The 25045-nt window shown below is 38.8% G+C and overlaps 1 protein-coding gene across 1 annotated transcript in view; it reads right to left on the bottom strand.

The window, feature by feature from the left end:
- npr2 (natriuretic peptide receptor 2) overlaps nucleotides 1-25045 on the bottom strand; it is an 80427-nt gene that overhangs the window by 17342 nt on the left and 38040 nt on the right. The window contains exons 7-14 of the mRNA XM_047372663.1: nucleotides 23117-23201; nucleotides 13684-13804; nucleotides 11762-11836; nucleotides 10797-10874; nucleotides 6818-6922; nucleotides 5828-5899; nucleotides 5184-5343; nucleotides 4944-5099 (exon numbers count right to left, since the gene is read on the bottom strand). Coding sequence (XP_047228619.1) covers nucleotides 4944-5099; nucleotides 5184-5343; nucleotides 5828-5899; nucleotides 6818-6922; nucleotides 10797-10874; nucleotides 11762-11836; nucleotides 13684-13804; nucleotides 23117-23201 — 852 coding nt within the window. The remainder of the gene's footprint in view (nucleotides 1-4943; nucleotides 5100-5183; nucleotides 5344-5827; nucleotides 5900-6817; nucleotides 6923-10796; nucleotides 10875-11761; nucleotides 11837-13683; nucleotides 13805-23116; nucleotides 23202-25045) is intronic.

Genomic DNA, 25045 nt, shown 5'->3' with positions numbered 1-25045 from the left:
AAATTTATTTAGATTTTTTTTACTCCTGTTTCTTAATAAATGACACATTAGTGACAAAAAGTTCCCATATTCAAAGACAGTCGGTGTTTTCAGCAAGGCAAAAAGCACAGATAAGCAAGGCTAAAATAGGCTATACTAAGCTAAGTTACACTAAATGTCAACAGAAGCTATTTTGGAAAATAAATAAAAAAACAATATCTAAAAAACAGAAAACTGCAAAGCTGATCTCTTGCTTAGTAAAATACTAAAAGCTCAGTTTTGTTGATATCAAAGGACATTTGATATTACTCATAAAGTCTTAATCTGTTGATTGATATATATATATGTTTCATAAATCAGCAATTTAATGGCACTGTTCAAATTTGCTAAGAATTAGTTAAAAAAAGAATAAAATGCTTAAATAAGTTGTGTTTCAAAATAATGCTAAACTATAAGGGTCACAGTATGTAACCCGGGCTAAAAATGAAGCTAGGCTAAACTATGCTAAAATATACAAACTTTTAAGACTGAAAAAACGACCAAAACTCTTTGGTATAAAAATAATCTGTACATGAAATTTGATGTTTTAATGAAGAAAATTCAATTTTCTTTTTGGGTTGTCTGCATAATTTAGGGGCTAATTAAACTATGACTCCATCCATTCTGCAAATACACTGCTGCTAATTTCGTTTATGACAAACTCTCATTTTTCTTTGTGACTTTAAGTGCAGCAGATAAAAGATAAAACACGTAAACATGAAAAAGTATTTTTTAAATATAACCATCACCTCATATTTCTATTACATTCTTGAAGGCATTCGGTTTGGATATGGTTAGAGTGCAGCTGACTCTTTACTAGTGCAAATGTTTCCTCTTTGATAAATAACACAAATCAAAACTCTATAAAAGATTTTATTTTATTCCTGCTGTATAATAAACAACATAAAAAATACCCCTAATTGCTTTTTAAAGAGGGCTGCACAATGGTGCAGTTGGTAGCACTGTTGCCTTGCAGCAAGAAGGTCCTGGGTTTGATTCCCAGCCTGGGGTCTTTCTGCATGGAGTTTGCATTTTCTCCCCGTGCATGCGTGGGTTCTCACCGGGTACTCCGGCTTCTTCCCACAGTCCAAAGACATGCCTGTTAGGTTAATTGGTCAATCTAAATTGCCCTTAGGTGTATGAATGAGTGTGTGTGTGGTTGTTTGTGTGTTGCCCTGCGATGGACTGGCGACCTGTCCAGGGTGTACCCCGCCTCTCGCCCATAGACTGCTGGAGATAGGCACCAGCTCCCCCGTGACCCACTATGGAATAAGAGGTAGAAAATGACTGACTGACTGCTTTTTAAAGAATCTAGTTAAAACATAAAAGTTATTAGTAAATGTTGGGTGTGATCATTTAAACACCAGAGAACATCTGTCCTCAGCCTGTTAATACATAAGCGCCTGCCTCTTGTGCAATCAGCCTCAAACGTGACTGTGAATAAAAGGTTATAATCAAAGTTAACAGGTTGAGGAAGCTCCCTAGGAAGGTGTTACGCACCCACTTTGGATGTGACGACGCTGAGTGTGGAGAGAGCTAAGTAGGGATTTATTGCATTGAAGTTGACAGACCTTCCTCCATCCCCTCCTCCCTCCATGTGTGCATTTTGACTAAGTGCAACAACATCCTCAGTCACACTGCCAGCTTCCAAGTTAAAGAGCCATCCAATGTAACACCATGATTTGTAAGATGTGAGGCAATAGCATTGATCCCACATCTTTTGTAGAGCTCAACTTTGCAACCTAAGGCAGATATTTTGTACAAAGGTCTAATCTGTTATTTCAATACACATCGACTGTCCACTGCACAATTTTAGGATTTTAAATTTCCATGCCAGCTAAAGTAGCTGCTGTGGAACTAGTTCATTCCCTAGAGCAGAGAAGTCAAACATTAAGACCCTCTAATGTCAGGCTATTTTTATCAACATCAAGGCACATTACAAGGAGAGAAATCCATCCATCCATCCATCCTTGAAAAACTGCAAAGACACCCCTTTCGGTGCAGAGGAGCAGCAGCTCTACTTTGAGCTCTCTCCGGATGATGGAGCTCCTTGTAGAATCTAAAAGATTGAGCCTGGCCACCATACAGAGGAAGCTCATTTTAGCCAGTTGTATCTGGAATCTTGTTCTTCTGGTAATAAACCATTTCTCATGACCATATGTAAGAATTATGCTGCGTTCCATTTGTACTCGGAATTTCCGACCTCCCTAGTAGGAAATTTCAATTGGAACACCCCAAAAAGTCAGAATTACAAGCTGGAAAGTTGAGGCAACACAACCATACCGATTTACGCATTCAAGACGTTTGCTACAATGGTTACAATAGCAGTGAAACGTTCTTACTTTTATTGTTTTTAGCAGTTCTTCAATATTTATGTAACATTTACTCCATCATATCTTTCAGTGTTTATAAGACAAGATGTTTCAGTGCTGTTTATATGCATGAAATATTGCATAGAACAGTGTTTTTAGTGTGTCATTGTTATTGTTGTAAGACTGCTGATGAATTTGCTTGTAATACCAACAACAACAAGCAGAAAACTGGAATGCTACAACTTGGGGTGACGTAAACTCCGACTTCCCAGTTCTGACTTCCAAAGTTAATGGAAAGCAGCATAAGAACGTAGACAGACCAGTAAATCCAGAGTTTCACTTTTTGGCTCGGCTCTTACCTCACTACAACAGACTGGGGCAGCGCCTACATTGTGAACAAGACACCAAGATACTTAAACTCCTCCACTTGATATAAAGACTGACCCCTAACACGGAAATAAATATGGAAATTATAGAAAATAATCTGTTTCACAAGGACACCTCATTTCAGTGAAATAACTAACACAATATGTAAAAAGAAAAATCTAAAGTTAAAAAACTATTGAAGTCATGTTACTAGATGGTTGAATATGGCATCTAATAGCCAGGATACTTCTTACTATTTTCAGTTAAGATAATTTCACTAAGACATGCTTCTCTAGATTAAACTAAGGTAGCTTTCAAAAAGGAAAGTATTAGCTGTCCATTACCAAAGTTTAAGAAAGAAAACAGAAAAGTTATTGTTTCAAAACAAATGACACCATGACAGTTAGAATATGTGTAATATAAGGACATTTCTTTTCATTTTCAGCTAAGGTCATGTAAGCTAGGAAGGCTAGACTAGGCTAAACTAAGCTAGATTAAGAAAAAACAGAGAATTTTTGAATCACGAATATTTGAAAAAAGATTCCAGGAAAGTAAATATCGCAAAACATATTTGACATCATGTTGTTTAGAACGTGTCATTTTCGGACACAGGTTTTCATCTGTTAGATGTCTTCATTGAGACCAAAGTGGAACCAGAGTTAAGTTCCTTGTTTTTTTGTGCACAAACCTGGCAAATAAAGCTGATTCTGTAAATAATTTAATATCTGAGGTAGGCCTGTCTAAACTAATCTGCCATTCAAGAAAGAAATCAAATAACTTTATCACAAAAGTGTACAAAAAATATACATTTATGACATATATTAGTCATCTTTGGAAACAGTCATGATATTTCTTACCGCTTTCAGCTAAATTAAGTTAAGCTAAGAAAGGCTAGGCTAAGTATATATAAACTAGCATTAAGAAAAAGGATAAAAATTACTTTTTATCCCAAGATTTTAAAAACAAAAGCCAAGAAAGCCATGCCGTATTCAAAGTAATTTTTTGGGAAAATAAATGAATATTTCTACCTGTTTTCTGTTAAGCTAGCAATCCAAAACATACTTTGTTACAAAAGTATAAGGCCAGCCTTTTCACATCTTTTCACATTAAAGTCCATTTACAGACTCAGCACTTCTTGAAAGAGTGAAATGCCCCTGTAATTTTTCCACCTTATAAGCTGGTAAGGAACGGATTCCTTCAAGGTTTATCTATATGGTTGACATTTTTTTACTAAGGCAACAAAAGATACAATGAATAAATAATAACAACATTTGCCCTCATTCTAACTCACAGAAGATTCTTGCATTAGCTTTTTGTCCATATGAAATGATGTCTAATTACATGAATGAAGTGGCTGAAATTTGAAAAATACTATTTTCTAAATGTGCCTTTGCAGTATCGCGGCACAATATATAAAATCCCAGTCAACACTGCAACATCCTTGTGTGCAAGATCACAATTGCAAAAGACTGCTTGAAAGTGATTTTGTATCCACCCATTGTGCATGTCTGTAGTATATTTGTCCTGTTGGATGGACTCTCAGTACCTGTTGATCCACACACCTCATTTTGCATTTATTAACCAAGATTCAAAACTCACTGAAAATAGTTAGGGGCATGGTGATGAAGGTAAAGAAAATAGTTATTTATAATATAGATTATAGAGTAATTTAGTCATGTAGACATTGAATAGTACCCATTCAGCCCTATCCTATATAAACGTACCTTCCAAAGTAACTATTGTTGTTTTCATATTAATCACTCGAGCTGGCCTAGTTAAAAAGCCTGTAGAATACTAAACTGACTTCCAAATTTATATTGACATATTGTCAGTGAGATATTTCTTTAATGTTGTCAACAACATTTCTGCATTAGGAATTACTACGTTTTTTTCTGTCAAAACTATGATGTGCTGGTTTTGTGAGACTCCACCTATCTTGACATCTGGCCAACACGTGTTCTTTGTTTGTGTACGTGGCTGCAGGAGGAATATACACTTCTCTGTCCTTAGAAAGCTCCCGTTGTGGAAGGTGACAAGCAAGCAAGAAAGGAACACGTGGAACATAAAGTTGACAAAAATAAATATTTTTTGGATTATGTCTGTCTAAATTAGGGTGTTTTTGCTGATTTCCTATTGTAATCCTTTTAAAGTTACTTCTTTAGTTTACTACTTTAAAGGACTTTAATCATTTTACTCCTGAGAAGTAAGCTGGCTGCCTTGAGGCATGTAAAAGACAGTTCTGTTTACCTTTAGGGCTGAGATCCATGCCTTCCACATAGAAAGGTCCATTCCTCAGAGCTATTTCCTGCAGTATGATGCCAAAACTGTACACATCACCCTTCTGGGTACCCTGAGGGGGGTGGCGGTCATATATAAGCAGCTCAGGAGCTGTCCAAAGCTTCTCTGGAAAAGTAAAAAATCCAGAAACACAGGACAATAGAACAAAAGCTGATGGTTTTGTAAATGGACAGTATGGAACTAACTTACTTGCATAGAGGGAATGCGAGTCATCGTTTTCGCAGGATGAGCGGAAGCTGGCCAAACCATAATCTGTAATTTTCAAAACAAATCGGCTGTCCACCACACAATTAGATGACTTCAGATTTCCATGGCAGCCAAAGTAGCTGTTGTGGAGATAGTTCATTCCCTGGTGCAGAGAAGCCAAACATTAACATCCTCCTCTTTCAGTCTAACTTTTTTTTTGTCAAACATCCCTTAGTGCTTCACTAGCGCCTCTTCTGTGCAAAACAACGCTACCTCTGTGGACTAATTTAGCCAAAGAACTTCATCAAGCACTCAGTTCAACAGAAAAAAAGTGATTAAAGCAATGTTCATTTGTTTTACATGATTACTTTTGATCAAACCTTAACAAAGTTTATGATGAATTTTCATTCTCTCTCAACCTAAAGAAACAGCAATGCTACTTGTACTTTCAAGACCATTCTGGATCAAAAATACATTTTAATGCACATTTTTCAGTTATCACACAACCTAGAAATTGTTGTGTGCACATCTGTATGGCACAAGAAGCAACCTTTTGCCCGTGCCCATGCGAAAACACATAAATCAATACCCTGCCTTTGATGCCTGGTTCATTTGTTTGCCGTGCCTGCAGCCTGAACGCCACTTACCTTTACTATGTCATTGATCAGGGAGTAGCGGAACATCCAGTCCAGGTTTATGCTCTCATTCTCCAAAATGTCCTGCAAGAACAAGAGCAAATCAAAAAAACATAGAAACAACTTGAACTTCGCTGTAACTTTTCATCCGCTAAGGCAGACAGAAGTTTATGTTAGGATGAAGCACAGAATCAACATTTTTCTTTTCCATTCATCTTCACTGACATCTATGGAGCCTTTGCAGGATATTAATGAATAACTCCACAGCCTGGGAGTTGGCCCTGTTCTTGGAATCTGGATCCAGCTTTGACATGCAGCTACATCTCATCAGCTTAAACTATCTTTTTTTGAGGCGGGGGGGGGGGGGGGGGGGGCTCTTTCTCCCCAAGTCTTAACACTGAAGTTCAGCCTTATCAACGATTCCTTGTCATGTCAGGAGGCCTGTCTAAGAATACTACAGGTCCTTCTCAAAATATTAGCATATTGTGATAAAGTTCATTATTTTCCATAATGTCATGATGAAAATTTAACATTCATATATTTTAGATTCATTGCACACTAACTGAAATATTTCAGGTCTTTTATTGTCTTAATACGGATGATTTTGGCATACAGCTCATGAAAACCCAAAATTCCTATCTCACAAAATTAGCATATTTCATCCAACCAATAAAAGAAAAGTGTTTTTAATACAAAAAACGTCAACCTTCAAATAATCATGTACAGTTATGCACTCAATACTTGGTCCCCCCCCCCCACTAGCTAGCAAGGCCCATAGTCACCCCAAGACCCTGAGGGAGGAGGCACCCTGCTGGTGCCTTGGTGGACAGTACTGCCCCGTGGCAATGATCATACCCCCTATGTCACTAGGTGATGTATTCAAATATTGGAGATTAAATCATAAAATGCGAATAGGTTCAAGAGGAAATACTAGTTTTGCAAGGCACTGTAATTATGCCATATTGTACTGTACTTTGTAGAAAACGTGATTTAAGACATTACCTGCAGGCTTCCTCTAGGGCAGTATTCTGTTACGATGCAGATGTTGGGAGGGTCGATGCAGGCCCCGATGAACCTGGTCAGATGGTTGAACTGAACGTCTCTCATCTGAAAATAACCACACAAACACAGCGGCTGTGAGCCCAGACTCTTCCAAACATCACATTCCCAAACCCCACGGAAACAGAGGACGGTGGAGGAGAGGACTGACGGCTCAGTTAGGCACCAACTTTTCAGCATAACGCTGCCAACTTTTCATCAAAATAGTCTGTTTGCAGTGGACTGGGTTGTGCCGGATCTGTTTCTGTGTGTTGAGAGGCATTCCTGCTCAGCGCACTTAGTTGACACATGTGCATGTACTGCATGAGTCGGCCTTGGAGATTATGAATGAGCCAGTGTACTGAGCAGGATTTCATTTAAAAAAGTCATGCTAGGCAAAAATATCAGAGTGAAACAAGCGAGAGGAACAAAACTACAATCATTGGAAATAATCACTAATCAAACACCATTTTTATAATACAGGTCTATTTGGCTGGAACTAAAAAAATAACACAGATGTTTGAGGTTAAGAGATTTAGAGGGAACATTTTTTTCCTTTCATTAGAATGTGTGAATTTCATTTTTGTAGAAACAAGTGGCACGGTACTCAAGCTTTCATTCTAGCCAGTAAGAGTGCTGACAGAGGCAGCAGTCAAAAAACCTGCTGCCAGCTTCAAAAACCGCTGAACATCATTTCAACAGCGCTTTTCTTCTTCGACCACGGTGAGTGACAGCCGCTCTCACAGCAAACGCCGAGCGTTAATGGCTCCTGTTTCACGGCTCGGGAGATGTTGTTAGCCTACCCTTTGGCCCATTTATTTTCCTGTGCTGCAATCTGGGACACAAGTGGTTAAGTTTCCACTGGCAGGCATGTCTGTTTCCCCCCATCTGGTTGGCTTTTTTCTTTCCCTGAGCTGAGGTTTGACGGGCCATCAGGCCCTCGGGGCATCTGAGAAGCTGCCAGCTCAGACAGCAGCCTGCCCGACTGACCGATGGCCACTAACTGGCCCTGTCCTTGTCCTCAGCTTCACACAAAATGACCCAAAATTCACTTCTGAACCACAGAGTTAAAGCTAAGAGAGTTGTAGACTATAAGTACGAATGATTAACAGCCACAAGCATTCGTCATGTCCATGCCTGCCAGTGTAATTTCCAAGTTATGGCTATCCCCCTGTGCCACAGTGAGTTTCCATCACCAAACCACATTAAGTTGTAAGATTGTTTTCCTCTTTCCTCCAGCTTCCTTATCGCTTACTCGTAAATATTTCCCAGCCAGAGGGGTCTTTTTATCAGCCGCTGCTGCCGATGATGTCAAAAAGAAGGCTTAAGGATGTTAGTTTTCTTGGTAACAAACTAACAGCAACCCTCAGCGTTGCTTCAACAGATTGATAAAAGACAGACTTCCATTTCTTGGTAAAAGGGAAACAAAATAAAGTGGATGTACGTTTATTATGTCAGAAACAGATTCAAACCCCTTTAAAGGCATATCAGTCTGAAGAAGAAGAAATATTTACTGTTTTAGAGCCTCACAACCTAATAGTTTGTCCTGAGAGTGTGGCTATTTTAATAGAACGTAAATTCAGTTTATTTATATGGAAACATTTGAGAAAACCGGTGACCTGACGAATGTGTCTTCTGGAGTTTCAGACATAGTAAATCAGGCTGATTTGTGTTAAATGCACTGGAGAAAAGTGGTTGTATGACATGGTCTTCAACTGCAACTCCACAGTGATAAGTAAACTGCAGTGGCCCCTAAAAGGTGCTTGCTTACTCTGGAGGGCCAACAGGAGTCTCTCCAGAACCTTTGTGATGTGGGTTGTCAAGGAAACCGGTCTATGGTCATTGTGGACTTATGGACGTTCTTTTATTGTTATTGGAAAAAGGCTGGATGCCTTCGACAGCACCAGAACCTTCTCCTGGGACAGGTTAAGGTTGAAGAGGTGTTGTAGAATCCTGCAGGTGGTCCAAACAGGCATTCAGTACTCTGTGGTTGACACCATCAGGACCTGCAGCCTTGTTACAGTTCAGTTTCAGCCACCACTTCACCTGATTTGTAGAGACAGACAGGCAGGAGCAGGAGATGAAGGGAGCACCAGCATAATATGATTTGACTGAAGACAATGGTGGAGAAGCAGCAGGGTCCATGATTGTGGAAGATGAAACATTTGAGGTGTAGCAAGAAAGATGTGGGTCAAGGGAGAATGGGATGTCTGTTTGGTTGGGAGCAGGGGGCAGGGGAGGAGGATGCTGAGCTTGTTCTTGATCTGAACATACTGAAGAACATGTTCAGTTCATTGGCTCTATCCAGACTTCTGCTGGCAGACTGTTTTCCAGTCTGTAGCAAACAACCCAGCAGAGATTCTCCAGCTTCCTGTGAATAAGGAGTTCATACACCATGCACAGAAAAAAAGGTTTCTGATCTGCTTTCCCAAGAGGAGGTCTTGTCACTGAGGTGTATGCATCCTTAACATTTACTAAAAAACATATCCAACAACGTGTTATCTCTGGTAGAGCTGCTGACAAACTGTTAAAACGCTGGAAGTGTAGCAGGGAGGGAGGCATGTTTAAAATCTCCAGATATTATCACAAATGCACTGGGGTGTTGTGTCTGATGATGGAATGTATGCAGTTGCCAAAATAAACTAGCTTTACCTGAGATACACCATCTGTAGTTGACAAGCACTAGTAAACCACTTCCTTTTCTTTTGCCACTCCTGTTCAACATATCTGTCTGCTTGTGTGGTCAGAATGTGGAGCAGAAAGACATTTGAGTTTGGAATATTACCTTTTTTTAATTATCCCATCTCTGAAACACATAGTACTGCATTCCCGATATTCTGGCCGGGTCTTGACAGCACTTGAACCTCATCAATTCTGCTTGCCAGAGATCTCACATTCCCCCTTATGATCAGTAAAAGAGATGGTTTGAACTTCCTATCATTTTTCTTTGCGTTGCTGCTGCTCTGCAGCCACAATGTCTCCTCATCCTCTCATGGCTGCAATTACCACTTCTGCTTGTGCGCCTTCATCTGTGACAGGTTTTCCTTCCACTAGACTTTACATCAATGTGCTTGGAAACACACTGTGAACAGCAAGCATCTTTAACAAAGACATCCTGTGGCCTATCCTTCTTCTGGAGGATGAGCCACAGGATGACAGTTTAGGCCATAATATAACATTTCTGTCTAAAAGCTGTTTTTTAGTGGTCTCATGTAATATTAAAACTTTCTAAGAAACTGTATTTTTGGGTTTTTATTAGCTAACATAATCATCAACATTTACAGAATCAAACATTTGAAATAAAAACATGTCTTAAAATAGGGCTGCACGGTGGCACAGTTGGTAGCACAGTGCAACAGTGCTATAGTTGGTAGCACTGTTGCACTGTTGCCTTGCAGCAAGGGTCCTGGGTTCAACTCCTGGCCGGGGGTCTTTCTGCATGGAGTTTGCATGTTCTTCCCGTGCATGTGTGGGTTCTCACCAGGTACTCCTCCCACAGTCCAAAAACATGACTCTTAGGTTAATTGGTCTCTAAATTGCCCTTAGGTGTGAATGAGTGTGGGTGTGGTTGTTTGTCATGTATGTCTCTGTGTTGCCCTACAATGGACTGGCGTGCACCCTGCCTCTCGCCCGTAGACTGCTGGAGATAGGCACCAGCTCCCACTTGACCCACTATGGAGAAACAGTATGGAAGATGAATGAATGAATAAATTAATGGATGAACATTAGAAATATATAGCTGAATATATGAATTACACTTTGAGAATTCAATTGCTGAAATAAATCAGCTGTTTTGATTATATTACAATTTTTCTAGATGTTGTATTAAAATTTTCAGGCTCAAAGCAACCTTGAGATTACAAACAGCAGAGATAAGGAATTTAGCTAAATACAAAACACAAATCAGTTCTGTAAAGGGTTGTTACATAAAATAAATACTCACATGTTTAAGTTCCATTAATACTTGTCTCGTGAGCTCTATCCTTTTTTTGTTGACATGTTTAATGGCCACCAGGTTTCCCTGTGTGCAACATAAAACACCTGTGAAGTCAGTAATAATATTCTGCATAAAAACACAATTAGAAAGAAACTTCCTTCTATAATCATAAAAAATATTAGCAAAAACAGAGGAACGAGGCAGTTTTGAGCAGACAAAACATTTAGTTCTACAGGTACATTTGGAGCTTCTGCTGCAGAGGGAGAAGGAGATTTGCTGTTTGCTGTGTGAAGACATGTAAACCTTCCTGTAAACTAGGAGTGCAATTCCCTAGAGCCACAGAAGTGATCGTCTGGACAGGAAAAAATATGCTGCCTCTGTAACTGTGAAGCAAGGTCAGACGTTGGGTCTGATTTAATATCAAGATTTTACTTTTTATTAAATAAGAAACACGCAGTCAGCTGATAATAGCTTCACAATGTGAGTGCATGTCACACTGCAGAGAAAATACCTTATATTCCAAGTTTTCAGGTTGTAAAACCTGTTACATCACTGTGTTTTTGCTTTGGATTTAATCACCTCAGGTCAGTGTGAAAACTTGAGAAGTTCATCAGCACCTCCATATTAATTTTAAAACAGCTTTTTTGCTAAAAACAGCTCTTTTTTCACATGTCCTCTCACCCCCTCCATTTTTACACAGACAAATTAGCAGCAACAAATTAATTGTTGTGTCCAGACTCTGAAGCTGGAGTACAGAACCAGAGACACACACACATAAAAAAAATAAACAGAAAAGCAAACTGACGCATTCTGCAGCTCACATTAAAACCAACTACCTAAATTCGCCCACGCACTCTCTCTTTCTCTCGCCTCTCCAGCTCTCCGGTTTTTTTCTCTGCAAGCGTGCACATGTGTGTGGGAGGGAAAAGAGTGTGCAGGAGTTGAAAATGTCAGAACTCATTCAGCCTTACCTTAAAATAGCCAGTTTTTGCAAATAGCTGATATTTTCCATGGGCAGTTATCAAGGAGCCATAGCTGGAGCCTCTCTGAGAAGATGGAGAGAAGCAGTGAGAAGAACAGACGACTTTTACTGAGTTCAGATCAGAGAAATGAGCATTTTTAGGAAATTGCAACAGGAATTTTGTTCTGTTTCTGTATTGCAAACTGAATTCCTAAAAAAACACGGCTCAATCTGTGTTTGTAATGAATGCAAATGGAAAATTGGGAAGCCAAAGATGTTTGGAAAAACATGGCATTTTCCACTAAGAACAAAACTGAGAAGCAGTCATTAAAAGGTGTGTGCATGTGATTTCCATGAACACTTGCAAGTGGTGGCAGAGGCACAACCCAGAGGAGATGCAGCCTCCAGATGACAGAACCCAACACCCAATGAACGTGATGAGGCATCATACCCTGAATGCAAGGAGCGGGGCCAGACCAAAGGCTCATTTTAACGACCATTTAATGTGCGTCTGCCGCTGCAAGCCCAGCCACCTTGGATTAAACCGCTGGAAAAGCTCTCAGGAATGTGTAAACTTGCAGAGGATTTGGGGATTTTGGGCTGCAGGATTCTTATGCACAGCTCGGGATGGTCTTACAGTGTATTCAGTTCGCACTTAAATGTTTCAGATCATCAAACCAATTTTTAATACTTGACAAAGATAACCTGCATAAATACAAAATGTAGTTTTTAAATGAATTAGTTTGTTAAGGGAATAACATTTGTGATGACTGTCAGTGACTCTTTAACATCTCTGTGGCAGCATTTTAGTCCACTCCTCTGTGCAGAATTGATTTAAATGAGTCACATTGAAGGTTTTTCAAACATGGTGGGTCTGTTGACTTTAACTAGGCCGCCCAATAACCATAACCTTGTCTTTGAAATGCTGGTGTCCCTTAGATGCTTGTCCTGCTGGGTGACCAAAGTGTGCTTGAGCTTAAGGTCATAAATTGACGTTCTTTTTCAAGATGTTTTTAGTAGCGAGCAGAATTTATGTTTCAATGAATTTGCCAAGTTCCCCAAGTTTTGAAGCAGCAAAGCAGCTCCAGACCATCACACTACCACCACCATGTTTCACTGCTAGTTTGAGGTTATTTTTCTTACATTTTTTGTTAGCTTTATGACAGATGTAACAGAATAACACCTTCCAAACTTTCCACTTTAGTCTCGTGAATCCACAGCACATTTTCTCAGAAGACTCGGGAATCATCAAGATGTGCAGACAAGCTTACAGTGCTTTAGATGTTGTTGTATAGCGCTTCATCAAGAATTATTTTGCTTGGCCAGCCACCCCTGGGAAGGTTCTCCACTGTTCCATGTTTTCTCCATTTGTGAATAATAGCTCTCACCGTGGTTCTCTGGTTGCAAAGGTTTTGTAACCCTTTCTACGCTGATTGATGGCAGTGACTTTGCTTCTTTAGATCTGGACATGATGTGTTGCTTTGTGAGATGTTCAAGCCTACTTCAGGTTGTCAGACAGGTTCTATTTCAGTTATTTATTGATTCTACGTGCCTGGCAGTTATTAGTCCTGGATGTGGCTGATAAAAGTTCACTAAGTGAACTAATTTAAAAAAAATATCTGGTTTATCACAATTAATTCATGACTTGACAAGGGGATTTTTTTTACATAGGATCAGCTTTTTGTCTTTCCAGTGGTTAAATTGTCTGATAAATAAAATGTATTTGATGATCTGAAACATTTAAGTGTAACTGAAAAGCAGGGCCGATTATTTTTCATAGCACTGTTTAAAATGTAACCCATTCCATAAACATACCTCAATCAAAGGCAAACAAAGCTTTTAATGTGAGATCAAGTGGGTGTTGCCTCATCTGTGCTTTGTATCATGATTTGCCTTTTATTGCTGCACACCATTCTGTCTGAGTCCGTTTACCTGTGAGAGGGTTAACCTGCTGCCGGCTCGTTTGTTGTATTTATTGGGGCTCTCAAACTGAAGGTCCTCCCACCGAATCCTCCACAGCATTCCAGCCAGCTCCTTCTCCAGCTTCAGTTTCCTGTTGAAAGGGAAAAACATAGGGAGCAGCTTGTTAAACTGACTTATTTTCTCACAGAAATCAGATTTAGGGGAGGTAGTAAGATGGTTTTGGAGCCAATGGTTTTTTTTACGAAGTTGTGGCAGCATCATTTGGAATTGAATTAAAGACATTCTGAATTTATGGTTAAATTTTCTGGGTTTTGAAAACTTAAGCAACATTGATTTAATCTCTTAACCAAGACCAGACTTTCTCCATTTGCTTAGTTATGTTTGATCCCTGTCCCATATTTATAGAGATAACTGTCTGGATCTGATAATGGAGTTTGTCACGTCCAGCATTATGTGTTCAAGCACTTGTGTGCATGTGTTTTTCTAAGATTTGTATTTCAATAATCCACATGTGCTGTAGCTGAAAGCTGGTAAATACAAAGTTTCTACTTCATAGTCCAGAATAAAGAGTTATTTGAACTAAAAAAAATACTGAACTATAGCACAAATGTATAAGTTTTATGTTATCACTAACTGGGAATGAAGTATTTTTTTCTATTGGTTCAGCTTGTTCTTTAACACGCAATTCAGGCCATAATATGACCATAAACACAACGTAGAAGAGAACTATTTGAAGGTCAACAAAGAAGATGAGAATACAAACTAGCTCTGACAGTTCACGCACATTTAACTGCTTCCACCAAGACCTTGCTGAACTCTTTTATGAAACCCACATCTTACACTATGCCAATTGCATAATCATTGCTCAAAGTATGAATATTTGTATTACCATAACGTGTTAAGTTTAAAGGAATCTTGTGTGAAGGCCTGTAAAGTGTCAAGCATTTATATTGATTGTACATTTGGACATTTAAAAAAGCTGGTGATAAACTTTGAAATGTAAGCTAGCCTTAATATTGAATAGTATGAGTACTTGTTGGAAGCCTTGAGTGTGATAGTTTGTTTACATTCTAGACCTCTCTCTAGCTGAAAGAACGTGATAGAAAAGGGAAAATATAGCATGAATCTAATTTTCTTACTGGCTGGCAAGCATATGTTTCCATAAACCTGCTTTTCATTGGCTGATCAGGCCCTTGTGGCGACTCCTTCCTTTGAAAAGTGCCGACACACTGTGAACCAGCCGAGTCAGAGCCAAGGCTGATCCACAAGCCAGATTCGGCTGAGTTAAATGTTTTTGTTTGCATTGTGCATTTTGTTACAGCTACAATAAAAATGATTGTACTCTCTCCACATTCAAAATGTGTTTTGTTGGCAAAATATACAAACTAGCAGCTGTTCGCATAAAACAGATCAAACAGGAATAAATTCTACCACTCAACACAACTAATGTGTCTCTAGTTTAAACACAAAATTAATTTTACCAGAAAACCTAATCTCCAGTTGGGGTAGAATGATGTTAACTGCAACACTTCAGTAGTCTAATTCTGTATAAAGTTCCTGCGGGTTTTTTTGCTCCTTGGCACTCTTTGATTTTTTTGTCAGTTTTTTTTTTTTTTGCCCCCACGTCCAATCTAGTTTCAAATCTATCAAGACATGCAACGAACTGAAACAGAACAACAAGCCTTCCAGTCTAAGTGACCTTTTTGGTTGTAAGACAGCTGTCATTTCGTGATTTTCCCATCAGTCAAACTGGGAATCCAAATCCGTTCCTGTATTAGGGCACCAACCTGATTCCGTACCACGAAGTAAACACTGTTTTCCTGCTCCATCACTGGTGTTCTGGTGTGAGAACCTGATATGGAAACTTTGAATTGTGCCCTGCCAGTTGGTTTTCTTTCTCGAACTTTCCACCTCAAATAAGTATTAAAACTTGGAAGTTTAGGCTGTGAGACCCTTTCCTTTAACTCGCGAGAGAGACCTGTAAACCTTTGAGAAAAGTTACACCTTTTATAACATTTTGAAAGTTAATTTCTCATTTAGAAAACTTTCCCTTTTCCTTGAAGTAGATTTTAAAACCTTCTTTAGTGCCTCTGGTTTTGTAAGTTTTTATGTATTTTTTACTTCAATAAATGAAAAGGAAACAAACCTTAATTAGTTTATTAATTAAAAAAATCCTATATTATGTGTAATTAATTTAGTGATCATAAATATATTTTAATCTGGGAAATACAGGAATAGTTCAGTAGGACAGAAAAAAATGGTCCCTCAGACAGAATTTAGACTTGATACATTATGAGACTGATTATTTATATACATTAATATAGGGCATCTTAGTTTATATATCACCCTCTACAACAGGCTATTTGTTTGAATAACTGACTTGGGACATGCATCCAACAGTGGATTATTAGTGGTTGAATTTCAGCAGATATGGATAAAAAATGCTTGACAATGACAAAACGCGCCCACATGTCTGGACAGCTTAACCAGAGTAATTCATCTCGTCATTTTCATTGTCAGTGATATTTTTGACACATCTGAGGATTATTTTTGAGCACTGGTCTGACTGGCAGATTCTCCAGAGAAGATGCGTTCCAGCAATTCAACACGTCCGAAGTAAATCTCACCAGAGCTGCCGTTTCCTTGACATTTAATGATTCTCCCCCCAAAATATATTCAGAAATAAAACCTGCACGATGCTAGAAATCATTCTATTTTGATTTGTTTTTATTTGCTTCACTCTGTTTTTTGCGAAATATGTAGGCAATTTATTTATGGTGTGAAACTTAGACGTGAAAAATGAGCAGAATCGAGGAATTCTAAGTCAGTCCGAAAGGTATAAAACACTTCCAGATGACTGGAGGAAATGATTACAGCGTTTGCATGTTGCCCTGTTGTAGCTGTCCACTGTTTCAGCCAACATGGCCCCAGAAATGGCTTCTTTATTAGTTTTTGCCACTATGTCACCAGTACTCATTTTAATGTTGGGCAATTCAGCAACATAAATGAGACGCTGATGCTTGCGAGCATTTGGAGGGCATTAAAGCAGCAATGCCCTCCAGCCCCCATCCACCACCACCAGCAATTTTCTATTTAAAGGGTCTTGTTTAGAGACTTCTGGCAGCCAGAGGTGCAAAGTGTGGGGCTCCACACTGGGCCTATTGTTTCACCAATCCCATTTGTGAATGCCTTCCTGCTGAACCAACCCCCCTTCAATAAAACAACAAAGTCGCTGCTACTCTGCTCAACATCACCTCACACTCCTGCTGCCCGGCAGACTCCAAAATCAACTCAGAGCACCAGACATTCCAGCTGCTTGAGTTTTAAGTTAACAGCCAACCTTCACTCAATAAAAAAAACTTAAATTACACAGAAGAATTAGATCATTTTTACCTAATAAAGCCATAAATATCCATTAGAAATGCATATATGTCATATGAATCCAGATATATGCTGTTCTGGACCTACAATAGTCTCATTTTAGAGTAAATCTGTGACTTTTAGTCAGTTCTACACATTTTCCATTGAAAAAAATTGTTTTGCTCTGACAAAAATCAAACTTTAACTTGCTTCAGGTTTATATGCTTAACAAATCAAAGGAAAACAGATGATTTCACAAACATATATCCTTTTATTTCATTTTATATTCTATCAAAGTTAGTTTGTGTTTCAGAGGAAGATCCAATCATCCATTCTGCCCTTTTCTTTTATGAGATATACCAGCAATCTAACATAAAATAGATACAAATCTTCCAAACTGATATTCCCTTGGATACTATAGACTGTAATCATCAATGAAAGAAAGTACACCCTGTTTCATTTCTCAGGTATTATCTATTAGGACATATGAGGTCCTCAAATTCTTTAAATCTAACCACAAATGAACAAAACAGCACCCAACAGATTCAATACTGTCGATATTTTCTTAAATAAAAATGAAGCCAAAATGTAAAATCTTTGTGTTGGAAACCAACTGCACCCTTGCTGCTTCCATAGCATTTGAGAGGGCAGCCAGGAGCTGCTACTATAAAGCATGGGTTGTGCACTTCGCTGTAGCAAACAGGTCAGCGTTAACACAATGTCAGGGTAGAATGGCAACAGCACTCAAAGAGAAGAAACTTTTGCTGTCCATCAATCTGGAAAGGGTTTTGAGGTCATTTCTGCAATATTTGATGTCTGGGGAAAGTTTTCTTTCAAAAAAAATACAAATTGAGAGCAAGATTCCTTATTTTTACTCTCAGATATTATACTGCTCTCCCACTAAACTCTGATCTCATGTTCAAAATAATGTTTCTGGAAACAGGCAGGTTTGATGTCTCTTGTACAAACATCTTCTGCTCCAATCTGAATCCTGCTCTACACGCTCAAATTCCCTGTGCTTGTCTGTAAAACATGCGCTGTACACACAGCAGAAGTCAATGAATAAGGCGCAGGATTCAAACAGGCGCAGAAGATATTTGGGCATGAGGCATTAAATCTGTGCACAGAAACATAAGTTTAAGGAGGATCAGACACATTTGTTAGCAACAAGATATTTTAGAGGGTGAGAAGAGTCTTGATTGAGTGTGGTACAACATCTAAGTCGAACATAAGGAATCCAGCTTCTAAATTGACAATGTATCCTCTTTTTTGTTTTTGACTTTAGAAAGATTTCCCATAATGTTTGATCAATCTATAGTGAGAAAGATTCACAAGTGGGAAACATTCAAGACAGCTTTCAAACTTCCAAGTAGTGGATGTTAGAACAAAATCACCCCAAAGAGAGATTGAATTTACAAAAAAAAAAAAAACCAAGAGTTTCATCCCAGACTCTACAGGCCTCAGCTAGCAAGCTGAATGTTGAAGTTCATGACAGGACTATTAGAAAAAGACTGAACAAATATGGCTTGAATGGGTTGATCAGAGAAAGCCTCAACATACCTGAACCAAAGATTTGGGCCATTTGCAGAACCTGATTGGATGTTGATAAGGCAAATTAGACACTTGATTTAAGTGTGTTTGACAAGGGTTGTATGTTGCATGCTGCAGGCACAGAACAGGCATCAACTAAGCTGTGAATACCAAAGTATTACAGAGTCCAATGTCTGCTCATGTGTCTGACAGCTAAAGCTTGGCCCAAACCGGGTCATAAACAGGTCAACGGTCCAAACATCAGCAGCAAATTTAGAATAGAATGCGTCAATAAAGAAAAGATCAATGACCCAGTGAAAGTCCAGACCTCAACCTAACTGACATGCTGTGATAAAGCTGCTAAACATGATTCTACAAGCTGTTAAATCCTGAGGTGTACTTAGTTTTTTTTTTGTTTAATAAATAACAACAGTGCAGCATCTGCTGTGTGTGTTTAGTACATTTGACGTTTAATCTGATTAACTTCAGAGCCTGTTAAATACCAGATCATTTTCATTACACCCCTGATACATGAAACCCTAGCATTAAAAAGGGTGTACTTACTTTTTACCATAATTGCATGTATTCAAGAAAAACAGCATCAAGACAGCAGTAAATAAACTTTTATGAATTATATTTTAATGTCTTATCAAAAATATAGAAATTAAACATGTATCTCCCAGAAATGTGAATTGCACCTTGAGTTTGAGAATCTTATCTGTTCTGATTAACTGTGGACAGAGACAGAACACTTTAAACATTTCAGTTGAGTATTTATGGGTCCTGAAGTTCTGAAAATAAAAACCCCTGGGCAGCAGCTGGGTGATCTTAAAGGTGGCTGTTAAAAGCTCTGCCGTCCACCTCTCAGTCCATCAGCAAAGCCCCCACTGCTGTCTGCAAAAACAGGAAGCGATTCGTTAGTCTTTGGTTTAAAGCCGAGCCGACACAGAAAAATGTAGGAAGAAAAGCTCAGATTCATTTTGCAGCTTAATGTAGTTGGGGGGCATAACGTTGCAAATAAAGGACATCATGTTCAGATTTCAGAACTTAAAGATGTCATTTGTGGAAAACAAACTAAATATAGTTACCCTTGAGATGAAAGTCCCACAATATGGGTCAGACCTACAAATACATCAGAGGTTCCCATAACGCAAATAGATACGTGTTGCTTTTAGGTCCCCTAATGCTGCAGGGCTGTGAAAAAGTATTCGCCCCCATACAGTTCTGCTGTCTTAAATTTTTTTTGTCACACAAAAAGCTGTTTTCTAATCAGAATTTCATTCTTTAAGAGAAGAAAAATATCCAAACCAACATGTTAAATCAGGACAACACTTGTCAATATGAAGTAGCACAGTACTACAAAAAACGACCATCATTATGAGAGTCAAACATGGTGGTGGTTGTGTGATAGTCTAGGGAGTGGCCTAGTCAAAGTCCTGACTTAAATCCAACTGAGATGCAATGCGATGATCTTAGACAGGCACTGTGTCTGAATTTAAATTCAACCAAAGCTCCTCCAAAGGAATGTAAAAGACTCACAAACACTTGATGTTGCTGCCAAGGAAGGCACAAGTTATTAGGTTAAGGGAGCACTTACTTTTTCCCAGAGGGTCAGATTGATCTGGAAAGCTTTTTTCCCTTAATAAATTAAATACCCACTCGAAAACTGCTCTTTTGCATTAAAACTTGTTTTCATGACCTAAATAAATTAAATGTAACAAAGAAAAAAAAAAAAAAAACTTTAACGGGGGAAATACTTTTTTTGGCACTGTATACCAGGATCCCAGATATATTTTTAAAGAACTTACCAGACCAGAGTCCAGGAGAACTAGCTAGCTAGTTTGGAAACCTTGCAGCGCTTGTTGAACTGTGAGCTGAAGAAAAAGAGGAAAAAGCTAATTTACTGAGAGTTAAACACACTCTCTGGATCAAATTAAATGTTCAGTATTTCATTTTTCGGGGACGTATTTAAGTCAGATTAATGTTTAGTGGAATTACCTCAAGTGGATAGCTGCTCCTCCACCTTTCTTCCGCCACTCCTCTGATCAAAATCGATTCTGATTGGCTGGTGATTAACACTTGTTTGTGTTAATGGTCAGTATTGGATAAGTAATCAGATTACCCGTGTGATTTGTCAGTTGTGCAGTGATGCAGAAGTCAGCTCATCTTAAAGGTTAATGCATATCTAAGCTCAGAGTAGCACTAACCTTCTACAACATCTCAGAAAACGCAACAAAATGGGAAGAAAACATGAACTGCCCTTCTTTACTCGCAGATATTAACCATGACATTAACTAGAGCTCACAAGTCCCCTCCAGGAGTTTAATTACTTGGCATGAGCAGGCATGATTTACTTTGGGTGTAATTAAACAGGGCTTAATGCTGCAACATAAAGATGAAGACTGTGCCACTCGGGACACTGAAACAATTTTGTTTTCGTTTGTTTTTACAGCTGAGTGTTGAGCAGAAAGTTAAACCCATTAGACAAGCAGCAAGCTGTTGTTTCTCCTTAAACACACATAAAACTGAGGGGCCTGCAGGTGGCAGTCACAGGTTAAACACTTTGCTAAACATCTAATCACGTAAATCTAAAATTAAACAGTAGAAAACTAAATCAACAGTCTGCAGGACTCTCCAAGAAGGACCCCAACTTTAAAAACATTAATTTTGCTTTTTTATTCTTTCACTAAATTTGGCCAAGTAGTTTTAACAATATGCTTACTAAGGAAAGCATCCAGTTTTTCTAGCGCTGTTTCCATCTTTTCAAATGTGGTTGTGTTAAGCAATCATGAGCACGTAGCATCTAACCTACACTAGATAGAAGTGTGAATGTTCGGAAAATCCAGCTAATTTATTATTATTCACTATTATTCCTAATCTGATGAATAAAAATAACTTATTTTAATAATATGCTCAGTTTATACATTGCAATAAATAACTATACTCAGTCCACACTTCCAAACTTCTGAGTTTGGAAGGTTTTTTTGGTACCACAACACACAGCATTTGTCTTTCATTAGTTGTGTTGTGTCCTCAACATAGAGCTCTGGGTTTTTCCTTTGCTTCAATCCAAGATTCCAGTTGTTTTATAACCCTGAAGCAAAAAGTGTTTTCCACAAAGGGGCCTTCTCCACCAAACTGCTTCCGGTGCTTAACTGGTGCTAGAGCTTACCAAGCACCAGTACATCGTGTTTGCGCCAAGACAAACCCGGGCCCAAGGCTTGAGAATCAGAGCAACCCAGTTTACAACAAGGCCAGAGGAAAGAACCGCTTTCATCAGCAGCTAGGGGCGAGCTCATCGGGAACAGCAGCCAATTAAAAGACTGTGAGCACCATGTTTAAAACCGGAGTTTAGTTTAATTGATGATCTGTCCAATTAAATAAAAACTGTAAAAAAAACTGTGTGTCAACAAGAATAAAACTGATTAGCTTTAAAATAACACAAGCTGTGTCTTATCCTTCTCTAGTTTATTATCACTCATTACAGAGTTTCAGCAGGTCAACGTGCCGCTTAGAGCTGGGCTCACAGCTGATTATTGTCCACTGACTCCATAAAAACCAGTCCAGACTCAAGTCTTTCAGTATGGCCAGTTGGTGTTAATAAATGTCTCTCAACATTGTGTTTCTCTCCTGTTTTCCAGCTGCTGGTGCAGATGAGAGACCAGCAGATTGGGACAGAGAGGTGTTCACAACCACCCTTTGCTGTTTAAAACAGCCTTAATAAATAAAGATGGTGATATTAGGGCATCTGTTTACAGGAATACTGGGAAAAATAACATGATTTTCCTAATTAACCCCAATCCATGCACCAAAACTCAGATTAAAACAGTAGGAGGACCAAACAATGACTGGAAGAGACGTTTACAATAAGGTAGTCCTGACTTGGCTCTCAGGTGGTGGAAAAGCAAACTGGTTCTTTTACAGAACCAGTTAGGAACAGGCTCTAACACCAGCACTAGAAAAGCACTACATGGGATTTTCCCTGTTCCTCTGAATGCTGTCTACTGCAAGGAAGATACTGACTACAGCATATAAAAATAGGGAGATTAAAAGGTTTCAGTTGATCAAAATGTGTTTTCATTTGTACACATGTACAATATATACATATTAAAATCCTAAATTAGATTAAAAGATTTTAAAGTATCTCCCCCAGACTTTTTCCTTTAGAAAAATAAATCAGCAAGTGTATTTCAATGTCCATACAACATGTTTTTTAAACAAGAAGCTTTTTCTAAACCAGGGGAAAAGAAAATGAGCTTTTAAAAGACACTAATGATCGTTAAAGTGAGAGTGGCAGCCTATGAGCTCACTTTGCAGCTTAAACAAACTTCACTGCTTTTAGCACCGTCACCGGCTGAGCTGCTGCTGCACTGTATAAATACCACGCCAGCGTATAGAATAAACCTGAATTAAAACCTTTTTTCTCAAGCTCTAAAACATATTTTTACATCTTTCATTAAAATTGCATTAAATTAGTTGTCATTAAAATTGCATTAAATTAGCTGGAGGGAAAAAGAAGCTAGACAGGGAGCATGAGAGCCATCCAACTCACCTGTAAATAAGAAAACTGGAGATTCCGAAAATGATGAGCGCTAATCCAGAACCCACAGCAACAATGCCCAGAACTGGGAGCTGACCTGGAAGCAAGAGCAGGGTAAAAGGATCACAGTCTCAAATGTGCAACAGATGTCCATGATGGTTTCTCAGAATTCAAAGAGAAAAAAATACGTGTGCTGCGAAAATCCCAGCTGTGGAGTACAGCTGCACCACTGGAGCACTCTGTCAAACCACAAACACCACAACGATTTCACAGAACTGCACATCTCTGACATCCCTGATGTGCATTTAAAACCCTAATTAAGTCCTGCAGTAAATCACTGCATAAGCCTATAGCCGTAATCACAAAAGCCCCCACCCACTCAAACCAATTCCTGAAACTTTTAATTTACTGTCATCCTAAACTGACTGTGTATTTAAGACTGTTATCGACATATTTTAGCAGGTTCAGTGTGTGCAGAATTTAGGTGGAGTTCACACTGTGGGAAGAAAAGCAATAAAACGGGGAATTTTCACACATATATGGTTTAACGGAGGTCTGTATATGCAGTGATTTTACAAAAACCCATAATGTGAAATAATCCTTTCCATGCAGTGAAGATGGTGTTTAAAAGTGGGTCTGAGTTAGGGCAGCACGATATTAGAAAATCGTGCGATGGTGATATTAGAAAATATTGGGATGACGATATATGGCTATTTACTTCTTTCCTCTCTTTCTCGTGTGCTTCCATCATTCTGACCTTTTAAATAACATCATCTGTGTCCTGTGTGAACATCTGCTCCCATGAGACCCTGTCCAACTGGATAAACATTACATTAGCTTGAAAAATGTAGCTTCATAACATTTGGACTCTATTAGCCAGCTGTTACTGCACTCCAAACAGTCCTTTGCAATAAGAATGTTCCACTGATATTGTGATGACGATATATTCGCCACATAATGTGCAGCTCTAGTCTGAGTGCTTTACATCTACTGTTATCAAATACCAAGAGCTACTGACTGGGCTGGGCTCCATTTCATCAAGCACCTAAGACCAGCTGTAAGTAATCAGAGCTCACGTTGACATTTCTTCAAAGATGCAGGGACAAATGGGAACAAGAGAGCAAATGATTTCATCTCCATCATATAAAAACATTTAAGTTCTGCAGAACAGCAGCAAGTTTCTGACCATCTGGTTACTGCATCCATTTATTGACTTACCAAGCCATTCATACATCCACTTATCCAATACTGCATGATGCACATAAAGCGCCATGAAAAAGTATGTAACCCCCATTGATTTCTTCTGTTTTTATTTATTTTTTGTCATGCAGGTTTTGGATCATCAAACACAATTTTATATAAGAAAAAGATAACCTGAGGAAACACCGTCCTAACCAACCTGTCCCTGTGTGGAAAAGGTCATCGTTTCCATAAACCTATTTTTTTCCACCATTGGTAGCAACAACTGCCATCATCACTCAGCCTTGCAAAATTGTTTTAATTCAGCCTCTTTAAGGTTGAATGTCAATCAGTTTCAGTCTAAACTTTGACTAGGCCACTCCAAAACCTTATTTTTAATAATTCAGAAGTACCATTGTCCTGCTGCATAACCCAAGGGCGTTGAGCTGAAGGTCACAAACTGATGGAGATACTCCTTCGGATTTTCTGCTACAGAAGAGCAGAAGTTCAAAGTTCCATTAGCTATGGCAAGTTGTCCAGGTCCTGAAGCCGCAAAGCATGCCCAGACCATCCCACTACCATCACCATGTTTGACTCTCAGTTAAATGTTCTATTTCCAAAATGCCGTGTTAGTTTTACAGCAGATGTAACGGGTCACACACCTTCCAAGAAGTTTTTTTTCTGTCTTATCAGTCCACAGATCCTTTTCCCAAGATGTTTTTTGCCAAATGTGAGATGAGCCTTTGTGTTCTTTATGGCCAT

The sequence above is a fragment of the Girardinichthys multiradiatus genome, chromosome 8, assembly GCF_021462225.1.
Source record: "Girardinichthys multiradiatus isolate DD_20200921_A chromosome 8, DD_fGirMul_XY1, whole genome shotgun sequence".
NCBI classification, from domain to species: domain Eukaryota; kingdom Metazoa; phylum Chordata; class Actinopteri; order Cyprinodontiformes; family Goodeidae; genus Girardinichthys; species Girardinichthys multiradiatus.
This window is presented reverse-complemented; position numbering and strand designations above follow the sequence as displayed.